Below are 22,208 nucleotides of genomic sequence, written 5' to 3' on the forward strand. Positions count from 1 at the left end.
ACTCAAACCTCTGACACCTTCGTCCTCTTATGTCATAAGTATTCTTTTCATCTTTGCTACTTTTGAAATTAGTTTATGGCAAGGTTTATAAGATCTTATAATCTGTGCTTCGAAAGCGAAGCAACTTCGCTTGTCATCGTTAGACCCCAGTCTCCAATCTATATTTCCTCTCTAGACATTTAGGTATGTAAACAATGGGTAAACAATAAGCTGCCATCTCTTGTTTGCATACCATAACAACCCGGGCATAACAAGCTAAGTAATGCTGTCTTTCCTGGCTACAAGAAATTATAATAAAAACAATAGTCCTTCATGTGAAAGAAGTCAAGCGAAACGAAACTGTTGGACTGTTGCATGTTACTTGTGCATGTTAGGTGCGAATAAGGCGTTGTTTTGAGGAATCCTATGTGTGCATAATAAAAGACAGCCCAGCATGGAAGGGAACAATATCATAATTGATGCCCGGATGGTAAGTACGACTTTTATTTCTTTTATTTTGCATTCTAGAATATAATACAAGACGATGTTTCATTGGAACAAGTCGCGCTTAATTACCCTGAGTTAATAATGTTGTATTTAATCATAACACTTGCGGCCTGAAGTTATGAAAAGCAACTTTTCTCTCTCACAAAGCGAAGTCTGCAGTTCTATGTCCAAAAAGCTATCCTGTAATCTGTCTTCTACTCTTCATAGAATGAGTAGTTATGATCCTTTTAGACGGCAAGCTAACGATACAAGACTCCTCGAGCACTAATTAGAACTTATTTACCCCTTGTTTAATTTATAACCAGTACGATATAGATAATTGGCGTTTACTTCACGAAGTCAAACTATCGAAGCGCTGACTTCTTATTTCGTAAACGCGTCACGATTGGTCGATATGTTGCGTGACTGCGTGACAAAGTCACTCTTACAAATTTTACAAGATTTACAAATGGTGCCTGTCACAAATATAGCTGTCTGTATGTTAACCATTGAAACCATTTAAAAATCAAAATGATGAACTTCATTTCATGCGCAAAATAAAAGCCATGAGAACATTTGGCTGACTGTATACAGCTTTCAAAGGGAAAATGAACACGTATTGTAACAAATATGTGGAGTTAGTGTGACTCGGCAAAATCAGCTTTTGATTGCAATACATTGGGCCCACGCACTGACCACGTCAAATCATTTTATTGTTGAGATCAAAACTGTCAGTAGAATAAATAGTTGAGGTTAGTTTCTCTATATAGCTCTTTTGAAATAGCATTTTGCATTCTTGACTTTAGTTATTCCAAGTCAAATTGCCGAAGGGTCTAAGCAGGTACCGTATCGCGTTACACTCTTTTTATTTTATAAGAATATTGTTTCTACCAAGCTAGATATTCTTATTTCTGCTGATTGATTTCTAGAACTTCAGATAAACATGACATTTTCATTAGATGATTGGGGAATGTCCGGACTGTCATAGCATCGAAATTTGGAGTGGTCTCGTTGCGATGGGAGAAAGGAACACGGGAGAGATGTATAATTCCACTCATATCCAATTCAGCATCGGGACAATCAAAATCGCAAATCAGCCTCAAATCACTAGACAAAAAAAGGAGTGTATGTTGTTTAATGTCGCACGACGATAGCTGTTAAGATAATCTGCAAATGTCTTAATTAAGAAAGGCTTCAAATGATATTTTGATTTTGTAATCATCTCCGTGGTAGTCGTTGATTTTCGGAGAGCGCAAAATCCGCTTGAAAGCTTGGGTCGACTTACGGGCGTAAAATGGAGGTGACTTTAAATTAGAAAAAAATCCGCATAATATTTTTTATTTATATTGTGAGTATAGTTTAATAATAGACATTTGAGAGCATTTTTTCAGTTTGTGTTTCTTCTTCTTGCAGATGTCGTTACGATCATTAGCTTTCCAGGCTGCCACGGCCACAAACAAGCGCAGTGGACTGAGCCTACTCCACGCCGCGTGCATTGAAGGCGACTTGGAAACTATACAAATAATCATGAGCTATAGCCCTGGGAAACTGGACAACGCCATTGCCTTAACTATTAACACTGAAAATCACGCCCTGTGCCCAGGAAAGACAGCATTGGATATCAGTGATCCATATCAGACTGGTAATAATGGGAAGATACACCAGTTTCTAGAGAATGTGTTTATGGAATTTCAATCCAAATCTCTGTTACATATCGCTGCTAGAAGAGGAAAGTGGGAACATCTTAAGAGACTTCTTGATCTCGGTTCGGACCCAAATGAGGTGTCGCGTGACGATAAAAAAGTCACGCCATTGATGCTAGCTGTCACACGCAACACCACAATCTTCACTGAGCTTCTGCTTGAGAGGGGAGCAGACATCAATATGGAAGACAAGTCTGAAATGAAAGCGCTTCATTACGCCACGCTGAACGGTCGAACGAGAACTGTTCTGGTGTTAATAGAGGCTGGCGCTAGCGTGAGTGATACTAGTGACAGAGGGATGACACCCTTACATTTTGCCACTCAGAATGGTCACACTAAAACAGTCGCCATTCTCATTGAACACGGCGCCGACGTTCATTCAAGATCGTCCAGCGGTTATACACCTTTGATGCTGGCGACAGAGAAAGGACATTACGACACTGTAGAGTTTCTTCTCGCTCAAGGTAGCCGTGTTCACACTACAGAGCAAATGGGTTTTACTGCGCTTCATCTTGCGGCTGATAAAGGTTACACTGACTTAGTTCGGCTTCTGCTTCAGAAGGGAGGTAATGTGGACGCGAGAGCCTCGGGCAAAACGCCTTTGTTTCTGTCTTCGTTTGCAAATCACCGAGAAACTACTGAGCTCTTGCTTCGTTATGGCAGCAACGTCAATGCGCATGACATATTTGGAAGAACAGCTGTACACTACGCGGCTCAAGAAGGACGAGTTGCCATGGTGAAGTCGCTAATCGAAAAAGGCGCGAATGTACACGCACGTGACCAAGAAGGTCAGACTCCATTGTTCATGTCAGTGATTTATGATCAGAAAGAGGCCGCCAGCCTGTTACTGCAACAGGGAGCCCACGTGAATGCAAATGATATCAATCGCAAAACGCCGCTTCACTTTGCTGCACAGGAAGGCTATGCTGAAATCGCCGAATTGTTGATTCAAAATGGCAGCGACCTGAATGCTGAAGAAGTCACAGGCGACCAACCGCTGTCCCTTGCAGTGGCGTACTGCAGTGATGACGTAGTAAAGCTTCTGTTACGTCACGGCGCTGAGATAAACGACGCAAACGAAAGCCTGTTGACACCTCTTCATATCGCAGCACAAAATGGAAAAACGACTCTTGCAGAATTATTGTTACAGCGTGGCGCTGATCGCGAAGCCAAAGACTGTGATGGCCAAACTCCATTGCACATAGCTTGCTCGTATGGAGATATCAAAATGGTAGAGCTATTTGTACGCTATGGGTGTGACGTCAATGCACGAGATGGCGCTAATCGCACGACACTTTGTTTAGTTGTAAGTGAAGGACATCTTGAAATGGCTACTTTGTTGTTGAACCACGGCGCAGACGTGAACTTGGTAGACGGAGAAGGCTACACAGCACTTCATAATGTGTACACGAACCTTCACTCGTTCCTTGCAGACGAGCGGATTAGTTTCGCTATAACGAAATTACTGTTCGAATTTGGAAGTAAAGTTAACAACATTGATCCGCATGGACGAACGGAGCTACATATGGCGGCTGAATGCTCTTCGGTGAAGCTTGTAGAACAGCTTCTTGACTATGGCAGTAGAGTAAATGTTGTTGACTCCGAGGGATGTGCTCCTTTAATACGAGCGATAAGATTTTCTCGCAGACCTGAGCCTATTGTCAAAGTGTTAATTGAAAACAGCGCTGATTTAGCAGTAAAGGATAAACTCGGTCGCACCGCTCTGCATTATTCTGCGGGGATTAAAGGCAACCGTAAGATTTCCCAGACTTTGATTCAGAAAGGCATTGATATTCACGATGTTGATAATGAAGGTAATACAGCTTTGCATCTCGCGGCTAACAACCGCAACACACACACAGCAGAGCTACTGTTACAAAACGGATGCAACATAAACGCGTGCAACAAACGCAACGAAAGCGTTTTGCATCAAGCGATAACTGCGAAATGCGAATGCACGCACGGCTGTAGAAAATGCGTGTGGAAATACCATACTGTAGCGTTATTAGTCGAGAAGGGCTGTGACGTCAGGAAAACTGACATTGATGGCAACAACGCCCTTCATTTGATGGCGGAGTTTATAACTGATCCCACAACTGTCAGACTGTTGCTTAGAAACGGAGGTGACGTTCGAGCAAGGAACAATCAAGGCAGTACTCCATTACATCTCATTTCTGCTGTTAAGTGTGAGCGTTCTAGAGCAAAGTAAGTCAGTGTTTTTACTTGGAAATCATGCTATAGAAAACAGAAGTTTTGAATCAAAAAACATTTACCTCGTAAAAGTGGATAAAATATAGGGAGAGGCCTATTTCTTTTTAGGACCTTTTGAGGCGGAGCTTGTAGATTTGGGGCTTATTTTAGAGACGGGGGCTTGTTTCAAATCGTCTATTTAACAATTATTCCATGAGAGCACGTTGGATATGAGATGGAAGATAGCCAACGAGGTGCATAGCGCCGAGTTGGCTATAACGATCCCATATCCAACGAGTGCGAGTGAAATAATTGTTTTATTAAAAACACCCAAAGAATTGTAATATTTGAGCTCCTCGGCTGTCCGTTGACGCGTACACATACCATATTTATGGTCCATGTTATATGAGCTCATATACCATTGCCTGTTAACCAATCAAAACGTAGGAATTACAATATACCTTTGCTGAGTTTTTAATAATGTCTTGAAACCAAAACCAAAGTAATTACTCTGGCCAATCACAAAGGACATAGACAATCCAGTGAACCAATCAAAACACGAAGCAAATATTTCGTAGAAGGGGGGGAAAACGGGGGGGGGGGGTTTTTTTTTTTTTTTTGTGGGTAGAAAGGGGGGCGGATATTAAACCAATAACAAAAGAAAAAAAAAAAAAACCAAAACAAACGCAATAACCAAACCAATAACACATTTTCACATAGTAGAAACAATGATAAGTAGCGTAAGAATGCCTTGTTTTATTTTCATAAATCGTCATGATTTGCCATCTAGGGAAAAGAGGGGGCTGTAACAAAGATCATACTAAAATAAAACTGTTTACAATTCTCCTTGTAACCCAATTTTTTTTAAGATGACTCAACATGAGTGTCCATAAAACAACGCGATTTGTAAGTTAACTTACACTCTTTAGTTGAAATGCGCGTACTTTTTTTAGTTTTACTTTTTGGCTACTATCGCGATGTTACAAGGGAAAATAAAACTAACCGTTTCCCTCGGTATCGGTCATTAAGTGTATTTGTCTACCACCTCAGATTTACCAGGTCCCGCTGGACACGTGACACGGCAGAGCTCTTAATCAGACATGGATGTGACATACGCGCAGTTGATAATGAAGGCAACACTCCACTCCACCGCACAGCGGAGTCAGACCGAGATGACATCGCAAATATCCTACTGGACCGCGGAGCTGAGATAGAAGCCCTGGACTGGCAAGGCAGTACTCCGTTACACGTCGCCGCGGCTTGTAACGCAATCAGAGTTTCAACAATGTTGGCGAAAAGTGGCGCTAATACCAAAGCCTTGGATAGCGAGAGTAAGTCGCCTCTGGATATAGCTTACAAGTGTGGAAATCATGAAATAGTCGATCTTTTAGAGGAACAAACGTTGCAAAGTAACGGAAGATGATATGATAGACACTTGAGAGATTTCAATTTCCTGCCAAGTTGCATGATGTAGAAACTTTAACCACACTTGCCTGGTTCCTAGGCCTCTCGATTTCGTCAGGGTCAATCCGTTTCGGATCACGTGGGGTGCCCGTCAATTTGACGTCACCAGAATGTATTGGCGGTCAAGAGTCAAAAGCGGCGAAAACGCTGTACTGGACTTGAACAAGGCAATAACTTGACCTACCGGTATATCCTAAATCTCCTTTGGGAGAATAGGGCCATAACTACATGTGACTTAATGCATTTGCTCTAGATGCTTAATTTCTACAAGAAAACTCCTGAAGTAGTTTTGGAACCTTACACCAAAATCGCAGGAGATCGAGAATATAATCAAGGAATGGTATTGAAGCGTACAGACACCTAGGATTCCCCATATAATTTGCCATAGTGAAAACCACAAGTGAGAGCTTATTTCAACCCTTTGTAAACTTTCGGGACCCAGGGTTTCTTGCTGTATCTATATTATAGACAAAGAAGCAGAATCCAAATCTGCTTCAGTTACGATAGCCTGCGAGAGCAGACGCATTTCCGGCCGTCGCTTCTGCTCTCGCAGGCTACAGTTACGAGGCCCTAGCTATATTAGAAGACGCGATTTCGTTGCGCTGTTAGTGCGGTAGTTGCCATGGGTTGTATAATAACAAATAAAAATTTTAACCGCTTTTTGTTATATCTTGGTTATGACTTTAGTCTAGTTTCCAGTACAATTGGCAAAAAAGCCCCGGGAAAGGAAAAAATAAACCAACTGGAGATGAGAATCACGGGAAGGGATAAAAAAAACTAAAGTAAATTGCTATATTTAGAGAGGAAGCCACGTCAGCTCTAGCTGGTTTTCGTGTGGCTCCTCTATCCAGGTCCAATTGAAATTTGGAAATGTTGGTTTCTCGGGAAGGAGGTAAACAAGGAGAACTCGATAAAAAAACCCTCGGAGCAAGGACGAGAACCAACAACAAACGCAACCCAGTTATGGTACTGGGCCGGAATAGCCTGCAGAACAGGCGGTTTATTTTGGTGGGATGCTAGCACTCTCACCACTGCGCGATCCCTGTTCCCCCAAGAGGTAAACTACGAGATAACGCAGACCAGACAGCCGACCCCATACAAGAGCACTGTGGGTTCACAGCAACCTAATAAGATGCTTGTCTCCAACAATCTTATTGTTTGTTGACAATCCATCCCTTGAGTAAACTCCCCCTTTTGTTCTTTGCAAAGCGAACTAAACAAGCCATCGGACCTTCCCAAGTCTCTCCGTTGTTGCTCAGTTCTCATCAAAGATAGGGAATGTAAGACGACCAGAACACGACTAAACACACGGCTTGTAAGTAAAACGGGCCTATTTTATTTAGCTATTCCTCAATAAAGGTAAACCATCACATGCACTGTGATATTGGAGATTTGAAAATTTTCCTTATACAAGTACTCCAAAGCCGATGTGTGTCAAAGAAAAGTGATACACTACGATGCAATGAAGTCAAATCTATAATTACCACCGTCTGTAGGTAAACAAAGTGCTCACAGCTTACCTCTCATACCGACATTCTTTGGAATAGTCACGTAATGTTCCCTCTTCGACCAACTTTGTGCAGGAAACATTGCGTAACGAGTCAAACGCTCACGTGACTAAACAAAATATTGCGTGACAGGGCGTGGCAGGACAGAGGCAAACTGCGAGCAGTCTGCATTTTTCCTCCTGGTTCTTAAGCGAGATATTGCGTGGCCATTATTCTTGCGCGCGGCTTTTTATTCCTTGCTTGATGATCCAAGAGAAATAGCCAATCCCCTAATTAATAACTGTAAGCCCTATTTGTACTAAAACATCAGCGTTGTGCATGCGTGAGTATGCCATCAGATCACCAACGGTACAGCGGTGATCGTCCTGTTGTAGTAAGGAACAAAACCGCTCAGTCCCCCGCCATAATTTGGACGACACGTGACATTGGAGAAGAACCGATACTCATCATAAGGTGCTTGTTTACTCTGCATGTCTTTAGCAACCTAAAATGAAACAAATTTATCAAACGCGACAATTAACTTCTGAATACGTAGTGACACCTCTATAAAGGTTTTGTAATATTGTATACCAGTGGCAAAATCATAATAGAAATTAACAAAGCAGCTAAGCGAACGAACGAACGAATGAACGAACGTATGAGCGACTGACGGACCGACCGACCGAACGAACGAACGAACGAACGAACGAACGAACGAACGAACGAACGAACGAACGAACGAACGAACGAACGAACGAACGAACGAACGAACGAACGAACGAACGAACGAACGAACGAACGAACGAACGAACGAACGAACGAACGAACGAACGAACGAACGAACGAACGAACGAACGAACGAACGAACGAACGAACGAACGAAAGAACGAACGAACCAACGAATAAACCATCTAACGAAGTAAGGAACGAACCAAGCAACCAATCAACAAAAGTTGTTTGCTTTCCTTCCGTAAAAAGAATGTCAATAACACGACTAAGCACTGACCTGCTCAGCTTTTTCAAAAGCTCTAATGAGATTTTCACCAACAACCTTTTTGACTTCTTCATCAGTATAGCCTCTCTTGAGAAGTTCAGCTACAAGATCTGGAAACGTCGTTACATCTGCCAGACCTTCTGGTAAGCTGAAATGTGTAATCAATAAGCTTAATTAGTAATAAATCTATTAATAAATTATAAGTTATAACTAGGAGTTGCTGATAGCAAGTAAAGTGCTGCGAAGAGAGATATAAGAATAATAATAATAGTAGGAACGGAACGGAAGGTCATAGGAATGTTTCGAATTTTTTCATTTTCAGATGTGAAAGATGTGATTTCTCTCAGCGAGTGAAATGCTGGTAATGTTTATGACTGTTTCCAAACACAACCTTGCGTGCACGTCCAATTCGATCGCAAAGCCAGCAGAAACACCGATTTATGACGTCAAAAAGCTCAAAGCTCGTTCCATTTCAGCGCGAGGTCATTATGAAAACGTTTGCGTGGAGCCTTCGCAAATCATTGTGCTTTTTGCCGGGTATATTTCGCGCTGAAGACTCAGAAAGTAAAATTTCTCCTTAGGAATGAATAATTTTAGTGTTTGGTTGCAGAACAAAGACCTTTAAATTAACGGTATAAATTGAGTAAGTTTCGATTTCGTGTTTGACAGCAACTTGGCTTTACTTGATCTTGCATATTTATAGCTTTTCCTGACTATTTTTTCTGACTTTTTCTGACTGACTACAGGACAACTCGGATTAATATTAATCCGCGGATTATAATAATAATAGATTATAATAGGATTATTTTAATCCAGTAATAGATTATTATAATCCAGTAATATATTATTATAATCCAGTAATAGATTAAGGCACGGCAAAAAATTGGAAGGATTAGATTATTATTAGTATTATAATCCGGATTAATATTAATCTCTATTATAATCCCGATAAAATTCTGTGAATGCTCGGATAACAGCAAATCGAAAGATATGTTTATTTAAAATATTGTTTAGTAGCTTATTTAACAAATTGCAAACAGTTACTGTTATCAGCAGACGCTCTTATTAAAAAAATATCTTTATATTTTACTAATCTTCAGACTGTGCCGTAAGATGCGGGTGAAATACAATTTAAACTTTGTTCACGGAGGACGGTTGGAACGATCCTGTCTCTGTTCCAACCGTCCTCCATGAACGTAGTTTGAATTGTATTTCACCCGCATCTTACGGCACAGACTGATGATCGCTTCATGTGTGAAACTCTGAGTAACTGTCAGAGAAGTTTCTATCTTTAATTATAGTATTCCGCTCTGCATGTATTTGCATCGAGCACTTCTACGATTGTGTGAAACCTTTTACATTTTTCTTAGTTTGTTTTACTGATCTGATATCTGTTATATTTAGATACCATTAGCAAAAGGGTCCAAGAATGCATAAGATATTGATAAGGCCACCTTAGATCGTTAAATAATGTCAATCTTCGGAAGCTTTAGACTAGGATTGAGTTGTTGAGATTTATTATTAAGATTAATTTTAATCCGATTAATATTAATCTTACATAAGATTAATATTAATCCTAATGGATTAAGGCACGGCTCAAACCTCAGTAATAAGATTATAATAATCTATTACTGGATTATAATAATCTATTACTAGATTATAATAATCTATTACTGGATTATAATAATCATTAGGATTAATATTAATCCGATTAATATTAATCCGAGTTGTCCTGTGACTATGACACGTTCGGAAGTCGTTTCTCATAGCTCTGAAAATGCCAGCCTGGCATGTTTTCGGATATCCAATTACACGGGAATTATCAAAGCGAATTATACGAAGGCCTCGTAAATTCGTTATTCATCAGAGCTGGCGCATAAGGGATGAAAAGACCATTTCCCCGGCACTATACTTGACCATCTTGCTCAAAGAGAGGTTTCTTGGGAAGCATTTACAAAGTACTGAACAGAAGCGCAAGCGGCAGCGCTTTAAAATTTAACTTCTTGCTCTTTAGCGAAAAGGACATCGCAAACGACAAACGCAGCTTCCACATTTTACATGCCGCTGATCATACGTACTGCATGTACTCAAAATCATCGCCAGCGAAAAAGTCAAATCGAGTGTGTCGCTGTGTCGCGGCTTCCTGTTTTAAGGCAGTTGGTCATCCCCAGTTCCCTTCTGATCGTGTTTATCCAAATGGTTGCGAGGATATTGTTGACAGTAGCCTAACCATTAAAGCGCCCAGGCCCCGCGCGGACAGTCAAAAATAGTTCTGCTGCTACGCTTAGGCTTCGCAGCAATAAATTGGATTGGATGTCGACTTGGTGCGGATAAAACTCTGTCATATAAATTAAAGCCAAATTTGTTTCAAAGCTTTAGAAAATCCTTTGCTTATAAATTATGACTCTGAACAAATCCCATTAAGGTGGCTCCATTTACATTACCGCGCGCGCGCTGCTAGTGCAAGCTTGTCGGAATCTGCGCCCACGAGCTGTCGAAGTTTGCTTCCATCAAAAAACAAGCCAATTATCTCTGTCGCTAGTTGCCATGGCAACGAGATTAAAGTACTAAAAGAGTCTTCCTCAGATAGATTAAAGCTAAAGATACCATATTTATTCGAATAAGCGCCCTGGGCTCTTATTAAATTTTTGGACCTTGAGGGTGGGCGTTTATTCGAGGCTGGGCGCTTATTAAATTTTCACAATTTTTAGCAAGTAGTACGTTTATTTTTGCAAGAAAACAATGAAAATAATTTTAAATGTTCACTAGTAATACGTGACTCGCAGGGCCTCGCGAAGCTCTGGGTTGGGGAGGGGGGGGGGTGTTATAAATAAGGAGTGATAACCGGTTTTAACCGGTGATTTGTTATTGTTGCCTAGTAACGGACATGCCCGCGACACCCTCGTTCCCAGGGTCTACTCCGCTTTGAAGATGGCGGCTCTTTCTGGTTCGTAAAGAGAAATAAAGCGTTAGGAAGCGCAGGCTTTTTTCAAAATCATCGACAAATTATTGGATAGTTGCATTTTGGACATTTATTTGAGGGCATTAAAAAAAAAGAAGAACGAACGGCAAGAGGATTCGAACCCTCCGCCCGTGGGCCCCTGACGGCCATGAAAGGTTTATAGCCTGAATATAGGCGTTGAGGGAGTATTATGTGGAAATCAGTGTTATTTTAATCCGAAAAGAAAAACGATAAAAATGAAGGGCTCAGGATTCGAACCCACAAAAGAAAAAAAAAGAAAAAAAAAACCCTAGCCGGATTCGAACCCCCGGCCTCAGTCCGGAAGATCTGATTTCAAGTTCGGCGCCTTACCATTAGGCCACCAGCGCGCAGCCGTGTGACGTCATTTCCGCCACACATCAATCTCACAAATAAATAAATATATATATATATATCTGACCGTAAACTGCACACAAGATTTCATCCCGCCTGAGCCCTTTGAGGAACAAAATTATACACCCTGCTACGCTCGGCCTTCGGCCTCGCTTCGCGAGGAATTAATAGTTTCAGTAAAAAACCCAAAAAAATTCGGTCTTCGGGATAGTCTCTTAGTAGTACTTAGTCAATTTTAATCTCAACTTCAACAATAACCAAAATTCCTCTTGTGCCCTCATTTTAGGGGGGCGTTTATTCGAGGCTGGGCGCTTATTACCTTTTCCTACCAACAGGGTGGGCGCTTATTCGAGGTGGGCGCTTATTCGAGGTTGGGCGCTTAATCGAATAAGTACTGTACTTGATAATTTTGTAGACATCATATCGTTATACCAAAACATAATTGCAAAGCAAAGACAGAAGTAAGCTAATGCAAATCTTATTGCAATGACTTCCATATTACTATATGGAGCCACTAGATCTTACCGCTTGACACCGTCATAATCACTTCCAAGGCCCACGTAATCTATCCCTGCCACCTTCTTAATGTGATCAATGTGATCTGAAACCAAACAATATAATACTGTTAGTATGTGCATTTGCCACAAACTTGACACATTCCAAAATCGGTGTCTACGCCGCATTCTGAACATCTTCTGGCCTAACATCATTTCAAACGCCGAGCTACGCCAGGCAACCTCAACGAACAACATCAGCTCCGAGGTGAAGAAGAGAAGGTGGCGCTGGAACGGACACGTCCTCAGGATGGATCCATCATCAATTCCCAGAGTTGCTCTGCACTGGACTCCATCTGGGAAAAGAGCAAGGGGACGACCAAAAGAGACCTGGCGGCGGACAGTTGAAAAAGAGATGCGGGAAAGCGGACTCAGCTGGGGAGAGCTGAGAAAGACTGCAAAGAACAGGCAGCAGTGGCGGAATCTGGTAACGGCCTTATGTGCCCAAGGGCACGAAGAGGATTGAGTGAGTGAGTAAGTATGTGCATCCTTAACATCTCTGTAAACCCTACTGATCTTTTTACACCAGACCGTACTTTACAATCAGGTGCGCAATAACTCAATCCTGGAGAGGGGGGGACTCTCCTATGAAAGGGGCGGGTATGCTCGTCGGAAATTTTGAAAAATACCCCTAAAAGAGACCAATCTGGGCATGGCTCAAGCTTTTTTGGACCACTAAAAGATACTGAAAATACTAAAATTTTTATATTTCTTCTATGCAACCCTAAACGAGACCTTGATGGCTAAAAATATTGACGTTTTTTTCCTGGGACACCCTAAGTGAGACCAAAAATCCGAAATTTACACCCCTAAGCGAGATGGCGAGCATCCCCGCCACTTTCACATGGGAGTCCCCCCGGATCTCAACACGGTATACCAGAGGATTTCACAATCCAAGGAAGAAAGGGGGTACTTAAGGCAAATAGATTAGAGTAAGAGAAATACTGAATGTCTCAGAAGTACTACATATCATTCTATACCTAACAAGAAAGCATTTAAACAATAGCAAAATAAAAGACGTTAAGGAGTCATGGTGCCTTAAGATGAGCAATTTGACTCCTCCCATCCTTAGATTTAAACAGACCTTGCCCGCCTCAACTAAAGATTAAAAGCTTCTATTTTGTTTTCGCGTAAACTGCGATGTCAGTAAATCTTGGTAGGGACATTTTATGCCTAACTAAACAGTTTTTAAACGTGGTTATAAGCTTGGTGAGAACTGCAGTTGTTAACAAGTTGCTAGACTATAGCACAGGTATGCAGTCTGCTTTGGCTCATAACATATACTTATTGAAGGAGAAGCCACGAGCCAAGCGGCCCACACTTCCGGAGCTTATCCCGGTTTCCGTAGCATTAAAGGGCTAGAAATATTTTTACTCCCCCCTGAATGGGATGCTGGTCCATTGCAGGGTTCCCCCCCAGCATTATGTCGCCGGTACCCATTTATACACCTGGGTGGAGAGAGGCACTATGAGAGTAAAGTGTCTTGCCCAAGAACACAACACAAGTGACCCCGGCCGGGGCTCAAACTCGGACCACTCGATCCGGAGTCCGGTGCACTAACCATTAGGCCACCCCGCCTCCCATATACTTATTGAATTAACTATAAATCAGCGCTGATTGTATTCTCTGCTACACACCTGCGACATGTGATAATGTTGCATTTATTGTGTTGTTGTTGGTCTTGTTACAATAGATATAGTCACTGTAGAAGTTCACCATGACAACGCCTCCATTCTTAGGCTGCAATGAACAAAACAGTTGTATTATAATGCTCGGAAAACCTGAAGAACAAAAAATTAACCATAACAGGACCCAGAATGGCCACACTCCAACTTGGAGCTCTCCATACAAAATATAAAACACTAGCTCAGAGTTAGTCCACAATGCCTCACAGGGCTCAAAATAACGGCCTGTCAATGGACAATGTCCAAGCAAGATGACAGTTTGTCTGGACAAACCCTTCTGTTTGCCAGTCATTTTGACTGGGTTTCAGGGTTTCCATGTGAAAATGTCTAAAATGACATTCTTAACCAAGCATGTCTTAACTTTGCATGACTTATTACTACAGAAAATGCACGGTCAGTTGCTATCTACAACATTAACAAACATATTAAATAATTCCCTTATTGTTTATTTAGGCAATGACATCAGTCTATCCCCTAATGCATGGGCCATCGACCGGTTCTGTTTCGTGACCGACTGACCGAATAGGACTGGAAACTAACTACAGGAATAGCATAAAGACTAGTGTATAAGCCGCACTTGTAGATAAGACGCACCCAGGTTTCAATAGTTAAATGTTTATTTACTTAAGGTTTTTTAGTGCTTTTTCTAGGCAATTTACACCCCTCAAAAGAAATGGTCTGGTAGATAAGCTCCACCCACGATTTGAAGCCCAAAATTTCAACAAAAAAGGTGTGGCTTATATACAAGTTTTACGGTAAAGAGACATGAACAGAGATCAAGTTAAGCACAAAAAGAAGTTGCTGCCAAGAACACCTAGCAAAATACTCATGGAAAGTAAGAAAGGACTAATACAAAATATGAACAAAAGGGACAAATTATATTTGACAAGTTCTATTAGATTCAGTAGACAGACATCTTCTACAGTTGACCTGTGTAAAAAAATTACAATACTGTGTTTGACCTTGGTTGCTTGAGGGAAGTATCATTTATCGTATATCAGGCTTATACCAGATGTCACGCTATAAGATAACGCAACATTTGTCGAACAATCATTCAATACAAAAGGTGTCAGCTACTTTTTTTTAGTATACTTTAATGTTTTTGACAAACTTCCTGAAAATTATTTAAGACACCCTTGGGAAACATCATTCCCTCTAAATGCATTGCATGCCGTTTATTTCTACAGGAAATAGAATTATTGTACTAACGTTGTATCAAACACCCAACTCGGTACAAATGAACGAACTACTTATTTATTTCATTTATTATCCTAGAAAACAAAAAATAACCTTACCATTCTTTTAAGAACATCATCAGGAACATTACGGCCGTGATTGCAATGAATTTCATAGGCTGATGAGTGGCTAAATATCACTGAAAACAACAACAAAAACACCAAGTGTTACTAAACAAGTCTGCTCTGCATCCTCTGTGATCGTTAACTTCTTAGCATCCTATCAGTTAAATTACCCCCTTCCATGAAAATGGATTGTACCATTTTAAGTTAAATCGCTCATTTTAATAAAGGGCTGTGTCATTACTTACATCTTACTTTACATACTTGAATGGGTAAGCCTTGAGCCATGCAGCTCAAGGCTAGGAATATTTTACTCCCCCCTAAATGGGATGCTAATCCATCGCAGGGTACCCCCCCCCAACATTATGTCGCTGGTACCCATTTATACACCTGGTTGGAGAGAGGCACTATGAAATAAAGTGTCTTGCCAAAGGACATAACACAGTGACCCCGGCCAGGGCTCGAAGAAGGACTGCTCGAGTCCAGCGCACTAACCATTAGGCCACCATGCCTACCATATACGCTTGTATGAATGAAATAATATTTTTATCACATCAAGTCAAAATTATTGGCAACCCGTGACAGAATTTGTTTAACATCTTGCTCTCAGCTTTCTCCTTTGATTGTTGTCTCATAGATTTTGACTTTTCGACTGAAAGTGTTCCCTAAGTAAACAACATTACTTTAGGTAATGTGCACTATCTATGGATGCACAACAAGATTCATAATTTATAGTCCAATTGGAGTGTGTAAAACATAATATGATGATCTGAGCCATTCAACCTGATATAAAATGTACGAACCCCAAAACCAAACTATATTTTTTTTTGGCATGTCTCCTTTAAGGCTAAATCAGGGAGTACAACCCCCCTCCTCCTCCCTAAAAAATAGACCATAACCCAAACTTTTTTGCACCTCAACATTATTTTGCACAATAGTCCATTTTACAGTTGTCTACCAAGTGACCAGGCCTTTGAATGGTAGTGAGGCTGGAGGTGACCTTGCATTGATACAAACCTCTTTGCTTTATCATGTAAATGTAACCTAGTTAGCATCAAAACAACGTGATTAACACAACAAAAGCAGTGAGGTCTGTATCAAAACAAGGTCACCTTCAGCCTCACTTTCAGTCAATGGCCAGGTCACTGAGCAGACAACTGTAAAATGGTCTATTATCACACCAGACAAAAAACACCTCACCCACTCAACCCATCTGTTCTCTTCTTACACCATCTGTACACCAGAACTAGTTCTCACTATAAACGCACCTGGGGCTTTCACAGTATCAAGAGCATCTCTCATTGTGTCAAAAGACACATGCGACAAATCAACAAGCATTCCAAGCCGGTTCATTTCAAGCACAACAAGCTGCAAGAAACAAACATAATCTGCAGTTGGCGACATGTGATAGCCTAGCTGAAAAAGGGCTTTTTATATTTTGGTAGATAAAACAAGTAGACCTACATATATATACAATTACATACAGTGGAACCCCGATATAACGATCTTCAATATGACGACATTCCTGATATAACGATGAATACCGGGGTATGTTATGTCCCGGCAATAGTAAAATGTATGGGACCGAACCCCAAAATAACGATTTCTCGATATAACGATATAATTTTACTGCCCCCTTGGCATATCATTATATCGGGGTTCCACTGTACAACCCTCCAAATTGTGACCATTTAAGTCACCATGGTGACTAGATTTTTGGAACTGGCATTTAAATAGCAGAGCGCATGAGTGATGTCATGACTCAGACAAACAAACCAGAAATATGACACACAATTTTCTAAAACACTTTTTAAAACAGCCAGTGCTCCTAAAACACTTTTTTAAAATAAAAACTTTGACTATATTCTCTCTATTTCTCTTTCAGAACATGCTGATGTTCAGTTTCTGAGCCTTGTGGGGGTATAATCATTGGCATTCTTTCTTAAGATTTCATGCCCTTTGCTATTGTGGGACATTAGTCACCATCCTGGCAACTACAAATAGACTGCTCTGTAGCTTGAGCAAACTTTCATCAGTGATCATCCAAACTAGAAACTGCTCAGTATGTTATGGAACAATTTTGAGGGATTTTTAACTGATCTTATAATTCTTTTTTGTTACTTTCATTGAGTTTCTCCAGTGATAATTTTGTGTTGAATAATATTGTTTCATTCATACGTTTTGGCACAATGATTAACAGATAGTAATATTTTGGTGACCAAAATTTTTTTATTGGCACTTCACCTCAACAGATAGTTGTAGATCTAACACTTTGACAATGTTATAAGGACATTATTCATCAATAACAGCACAGTACAGATGCATAAAAAGTGACGTAAATTTGTTATGTAGATAGCCAAGCAGCGGATGTTTACAAAAAAGATACTAACTTTTCCAAAGTCTGTGAGTCCTTTGTGGATATCTTTTGATTTTTTGTCAACCCATCCATCAGCCCTAAAAAGACAGGACCAGTAAAGTAAAAGTAAGACTTCAAGACTGTACAATACGTTGGCATTAGACAACTTCATGCAGATGTGCTGCTATTTGTCATGACTTGATTGGCTGCTAATCTGTGTTACTTGGTGGCATCTTGTTATGTTGCCTTGACAATAACAGTGCAAGGTTCAAACCTCGGAATGTCAGACCTGCAGTCGAAATCACATGCTATGTCATAGAACATGTCAGATCTCACATTGGGAGGTCAACCCATAACTGCACAGAGCAAGGCAAACTTAATAACAATAAACAAGGAATATTTTGAAAGAGGATGATAAAAGGTTTTAAGAGGAAATCCGCCAGGACTTCGAGTAGTTATTGGACAAAATTATGTACCAAAATTATTTACACCTGATTGCAAGCTTTTGTGTTAAGTACTGCTTCAAATATCTTATCGAAAAAAATCTTTTCTAACAACACCAAACATCGAAAACAAATTTCGAAGTTCCACTGAATTCCCATGAATCGCTTAAAAGATGCGAGCTTTTGCCCATAACTTGTGAACTTTGAATATCATTTTCTCAGACTCTGATAAGAAATTGTTGTACCAGAATTATTTCCACCTTATTGCAAACTTTTTTGTTACTGCTTCAAATATCTTATCAAAAGAAATCTTTTCTAATAACACCAAACATCAAAAACAAATTTCGAAGTTCCACTGAATTCCACTGAATCGCTTAAGACGAATTTACAAAATGGCTACACGTGAGATTTTGCCTATACCTTGTGAACTTTGAAATTCATTTTCTCAGACTCTGATAAGAAATTGTTGTTGATGTTATCACGGATAATTACTTACATCTTTACCTTTTATTAAGGGTAGGAAATAACGCAATAGGATTTAAATTATTCTGGTACTCGATTTTTGTCCAACTTTAATAAATATTACTCGACTTCCTAGTGGATTCCGTCTTAAGCACTATCGCCTCCACTATGCTTAAACAATCTAAAGATCATTTTGTGTACTCTTTTACACTGCTGGTTCATTCCCAAAAGGACATTACCATCCTTGGTTCTCAATTAACATTCTGGTTGGTTAATTTTGTTTTGTGGTCTGATTCAAGTAGTCACACTGTAATGAATCAATAATAATGTGGTTACCATGCAGTGTTACAGGAATGAGTAAGGGTCATATATCTGACTCCCAGCTTATAAAACATTCGCAGAGTTGCAAGGCTTGAGTCGATCATGTGACCACCTTCTAAACCAATCAAAGAGCCAATCTTTCCATTCTCTTTTGCATCTTTTATGCCTTGGGCTGTCGTCACGAACACAAGATCATCTGAGTATTTGTCTATCAGTCTGTGGATCACCGCAACTTGTTCCAGGCCCACTCTGACTGCATCCATCATACGGATATCACATGGACTCCATGCTGCCCAAAACTGAAAATATGTTGTTCAAAACACATGGTATTAATTAATTAACTACACTTCAACCTGTTTGAGCTATCAGCTTTCCAACCTCGCTCCCAGGGTCTCTCTCTCCCCGCCCGCCAGAGTGAGAGAAGGGAGAGGTCTCTCTTCTCTCACTCTGGGGGTTGGGGAGAGAGAGGCCCTGGGAATGAGGTTGCCTGCTTTCTTTTGTTACCTTAAGGAGATTTCAACTTTGACAAATAACCTCTATTCGACCACTATCATATTAACAGTGGTGGATCGTGGGGAGAGGCCAGGGGACCCAGGCCCCCACCTTATTTTAAGGCCAAACAAAGGTCTGAAGGGACGAGAAAAATTATTTTTGAGGGTGGGCCCTACCCTTACTCCAGGTTCTGGATGATCAGGCCCCCGATTATCTGAAGGTTTGGATCTGACACTGATATATACTAATCAGAGCCTTGATCATTGAAATGTTATTATCCTAGTCTAGTGTGACAAATTCTCCTCTGAAAGATTTATTGTTGTTGTTGTTTTTTATATAGGGTAAAGTCTGTGTCAAGCCTAGTGGCATATACAAGTCAGAGCTTATCCCTGTTTCTGTAGTATGAAGCAACCAGGAGTATTTCTACTCCCCCCTGGATGGGATGCTAGTCCATCACAGGGTTAACCCCAGCCATTAGTTCGCCGATACCCATTTATGCACCTGGGTGGAGAGAAGCACTGTGAGAGTAAAAGGGGTGTAGAATGATAAATTCGGAGCCTCGCCAAAAAGCCGAGACCCTTGTTTAAAATCAGACACCAAGACGCCACGATTTAAAAATCCGAGCGCAAGACTTTTACAGCGCTGTGTAGCTCTCTGTCTGTTCTATGTCTCGTACTAAAAATTATTTCTAGAAAAAATTATTTGTCCAAGCGTTTCTCGTGATTTTCATTGATTTTCTGTTGTCGTGTGACAATTCATTCAGATAAAACTGTTGTTGCGAGATTTGGAAACTCAAATTGCAAAATTCAAGATTCCGAGAGCTTTATTTTTTGCGAGCTCGAGATTCCGAGATGCTAGTTTGCGAGGCCGAGATTTCGAGACTCGCCTAAAATTTGCCAATACTCATTATATTTCAAGGACCATTCTATTACCACTAGTAAAGTGTCTTGCCCAAGAACACAGCACAATGACCCCGGCCAGGCTCAAACCCGGATTGCTTAAACCAGAGTCCAGTGCACTAACCATTAGGCCACTGCGTCTACCTTTTTGATAATAATATTAACTATAAATAATGTTAATTCATTAAATATTGTACATGCATATTTAGCTGGCTGTCTCATTTTTCTGTCCATGCAAATTCTGTAAAACAGAAATCATTTCTGTTGTTGTTGTTGATTTTGCGCATTGATTTAGCATCATCAGAAGCTGGTAACAGTAAACACTGTAATATCTGTAATATTTCATTTCTATTCGTACCTGACTGCCGACTTTGCCTTTCCTTAGCCGGGGTATATCAGTGTGCCATGTTGATTCATTCTTATCAAACGTCATGTTTTCAAGCCTGTTCTTGTACTTAATACGGATCTGATAAGGAACATCATTGTGCCTACAAAAAAGAAGAACAAATCTGTATCAATCAGAAAGTTTTAGGATTAAACTAAGTTATAGTTTTACAAACAAAACCGACTTTTATCCTCCAGAAAACAAGAACGCATTTTATGAACGCGGGGAACTGGGAATCAATTCTTTCTTCTACTTGCCCTCCCTCCCCTCGGTTTATTTCTTGCATCACGCGCATTTCTCCGTGACATGTTAGCCCTCGCGTTCCGTGACTTGTTTTAACCACGAAAAACAGTAAATTACTCAGTCACGCGATACAGCACATGCCGTTTTATAAGCAAAGATTCGTTCATGTTTTTTTCTTAACTTAATAGATATGTAGACATTAAACCATAAGAGTTCCCAACCTGAAAGATAGGTGATTTAGGAGAAGTGTTGCGTGACGTTTCAAATAACGCCTGTTTCAATGTCATTCCAGGGAAATAAAAGTGCAGTCGAACTTGAGATAAGTTGTATAAACAAGGTGTGTTCGTCAAGATCCTCTACGTCAAAAAATAACAAAGCCAGTGACCTGCATTGTACGTATGTACTTCTTGTTATTTTACTGTCAAATTGCGTTGTATTCATTGGGCGAGAGCCATGTCTATCTTTTAGGAAAACCCGACCTAAATATCCATTTCGGCTTTGTTAGAAAAGCTGTCCACAGGCTGCATTCTAGCCTCCGAAACCAGACAGATTTCCGCAATCTGTCTGTGTTTTAGTAATTCTCTTGATCGCTGGTTTTCATTTCGTTAAAAAGTCACGTCAGCTATGCCCCATTTTTGGGCGGATAAAATGCCGAAGGCGCGAGGAAGTTCACAAGACACAAGAACGACAAAACATTGATAAACGATTACATTCTAAATGAACTGTTGAAAAGAGTTAGTTCATATAAAGTACTAATTGAAGTAACTAGTTTACTATTTAACAATTGGTTCATGCTTTAGCGTGTACTACCGTGTTTTGGGCACACTCACGTATACTAAATTTGATTGCGCGCCTCTGTTATACCGATAGTGAAACCAGATATTTCCGCTCCACGGTTGGATCGAAAATAGTGGAAAAAGCGACAGCTCCAATAACTCAACATTCTTCCAACTTGATTGAAATCACTAAAATATCAAACGCACATCAAACATTTTTAAAAGCGTACAATCTTGTAATGTTGCACACTCACCCATCCACAAGAGGCGTCTCATCTAGGATCTTGTTTGCTCGCGCCTTGTAATCGTCAACCGCTCGGACGCTACGATCCAGTGACACCGGAACACAACTCGCAACGCAAACCAAAGCAAGCAACCAACAAAATACGCTGAAGCGTTTGCAGATCATCTTCTTCACTTAAGTCTTCAACTTCAGTTCTGCACAGAGCCTAAAGAACGCTTGGATCCCGAGTAGATCAGGTCACCCGCGCGCTTGTATACAATTATGCACCGGGATTAGTTGTACAATAATTACTGAAAGTTTATCCTGTGTATAATGTATCTGAACAATAGATAGTCTGGTTTCTAAGTGTAGTATTTCATGAAAACCTTATAAACAATGTATTTTGACCAATGAGCGCGCGAGAAACATGACAG

The 22,208-nt window shown here is 40.5% G+C and overlaps 2 protein-coding genes across 2 annotated transcripts; one reads left to right on the forward strand and one right to left on the reverse strand.

Moving 5' to 3' along the window:
* Position 1: 1 nt before the first annotated feature.
* On the forward strand, positions 2-6,202 carry LOC144652244 (uncharacterized). The gene is made up of 3 exons (XM_078512265.1): positions 2-469; positions 1,879-4,373; positions 5,409-6,202. Exons 1-3 carry the CDS (start codon positions 434-436, stop codon positions 5,779-5,781), a joined length of 2,904 nt encoding a protein of 967 aa, XP_078368391.1. The 5' UTR covers positions 2-433; the 3' UTR covers positions 5,782-6,202.
* A 933-nt stretch (positions 6,203-7,135) lies between these two features.
* On the reverse strand, positions 7,136-22,091 carry LOC144652273 (dipeptidase 1-like). Its single transcript, XM_078512310.1, has 10 exons — positions 21,806-22,091; positions 20,506-20,635; positions 18,772-19,055; positions 17,565-17,628; positions 16,443-16,542; positions 15,172-15,251; positions 13,829-13,931; positions 12,163-12,238; positions 8,316-8,451; positions 7,136-7,814 (listed from the first exon to the last, which is right to left on the reverse strand). The coding sequence occupies exons 1-10, from the start codon at positions 21,958-21,960 to the stop codon at positions 7,665-7,667; spliced, it is 1,278 nt and encodes a 425-aa protein (XP_078368436.1). The 5' UTR covers positions 21,961-22,091; the 3' UTR covers positions 7,136-7,664.
* Between the last annotated feature and the right edge of the window lie 117 nt (positions 22,092-22,208).

This window comes from Oculina patagonica, chromosome 4 (assembly GCF_052425735.1).
Source record: "Oculina patagonica isolate OP01 chromosome 4, crgOcupat, whole genome shotgun sequence".
NCBI classification, from domain to species: Eukaryota; Metazoa; Cnidaria; class Anthozoa; order Scleractinia; family Oculinidae; genus Oculina; species Oculina patagonica.

What these genes read in the sequence shown, in the direction of transcription:
- LOC144652273 (XM_078512310.1), bottom strand. Translation starts at nt 21,960, where the DNA reads ATGATCTGCAAACGCTTCAGCGTATTTTGTTGGTTGCTTGCTTTGGTT. An exon ending in CATTCCTGTAACACTGCATG is followed by an intron (nt 17,629 to 18,771) that starts GTAACCACATTA and finishes CTGTCTTTTTAG; the next exon opens with GGCTGATGGATGGGTTGACA. An exon ending in ATGATGTTCTTAAAAGAATG is followed by an intron (nt 13,932 to 15,171) that starts GTAAGGTTATTT and finishes TGTTCATTGCAG; the next exon opens with CCTAAGAATGGAGGCGTTGT.
- LOC144652244 (XM_078512265.1), top strand. Translation starts at nt 434, where the DNA reads ATGGAAGGGAACAATATCATAATTGATGCCCGGATG. An exon ending in TCATAATTGATGCCCGGATG is followed by an intron (nt 470 to 1,878) that starts GTAAGTACGACT and finishes TTCTTCTTGCAG; the next exon opens with ATGTCGTTACGATCATTAGC. An exon ending in TGTGAGCGTTCTAGAGCAAA is followed by an intron (nt 4,374 to 5,408) that starts GTAAGTCAGTGT and finishes CTACCACCTCAG; the next exon opens with ATTTACCAGGTCCCGCTGGA.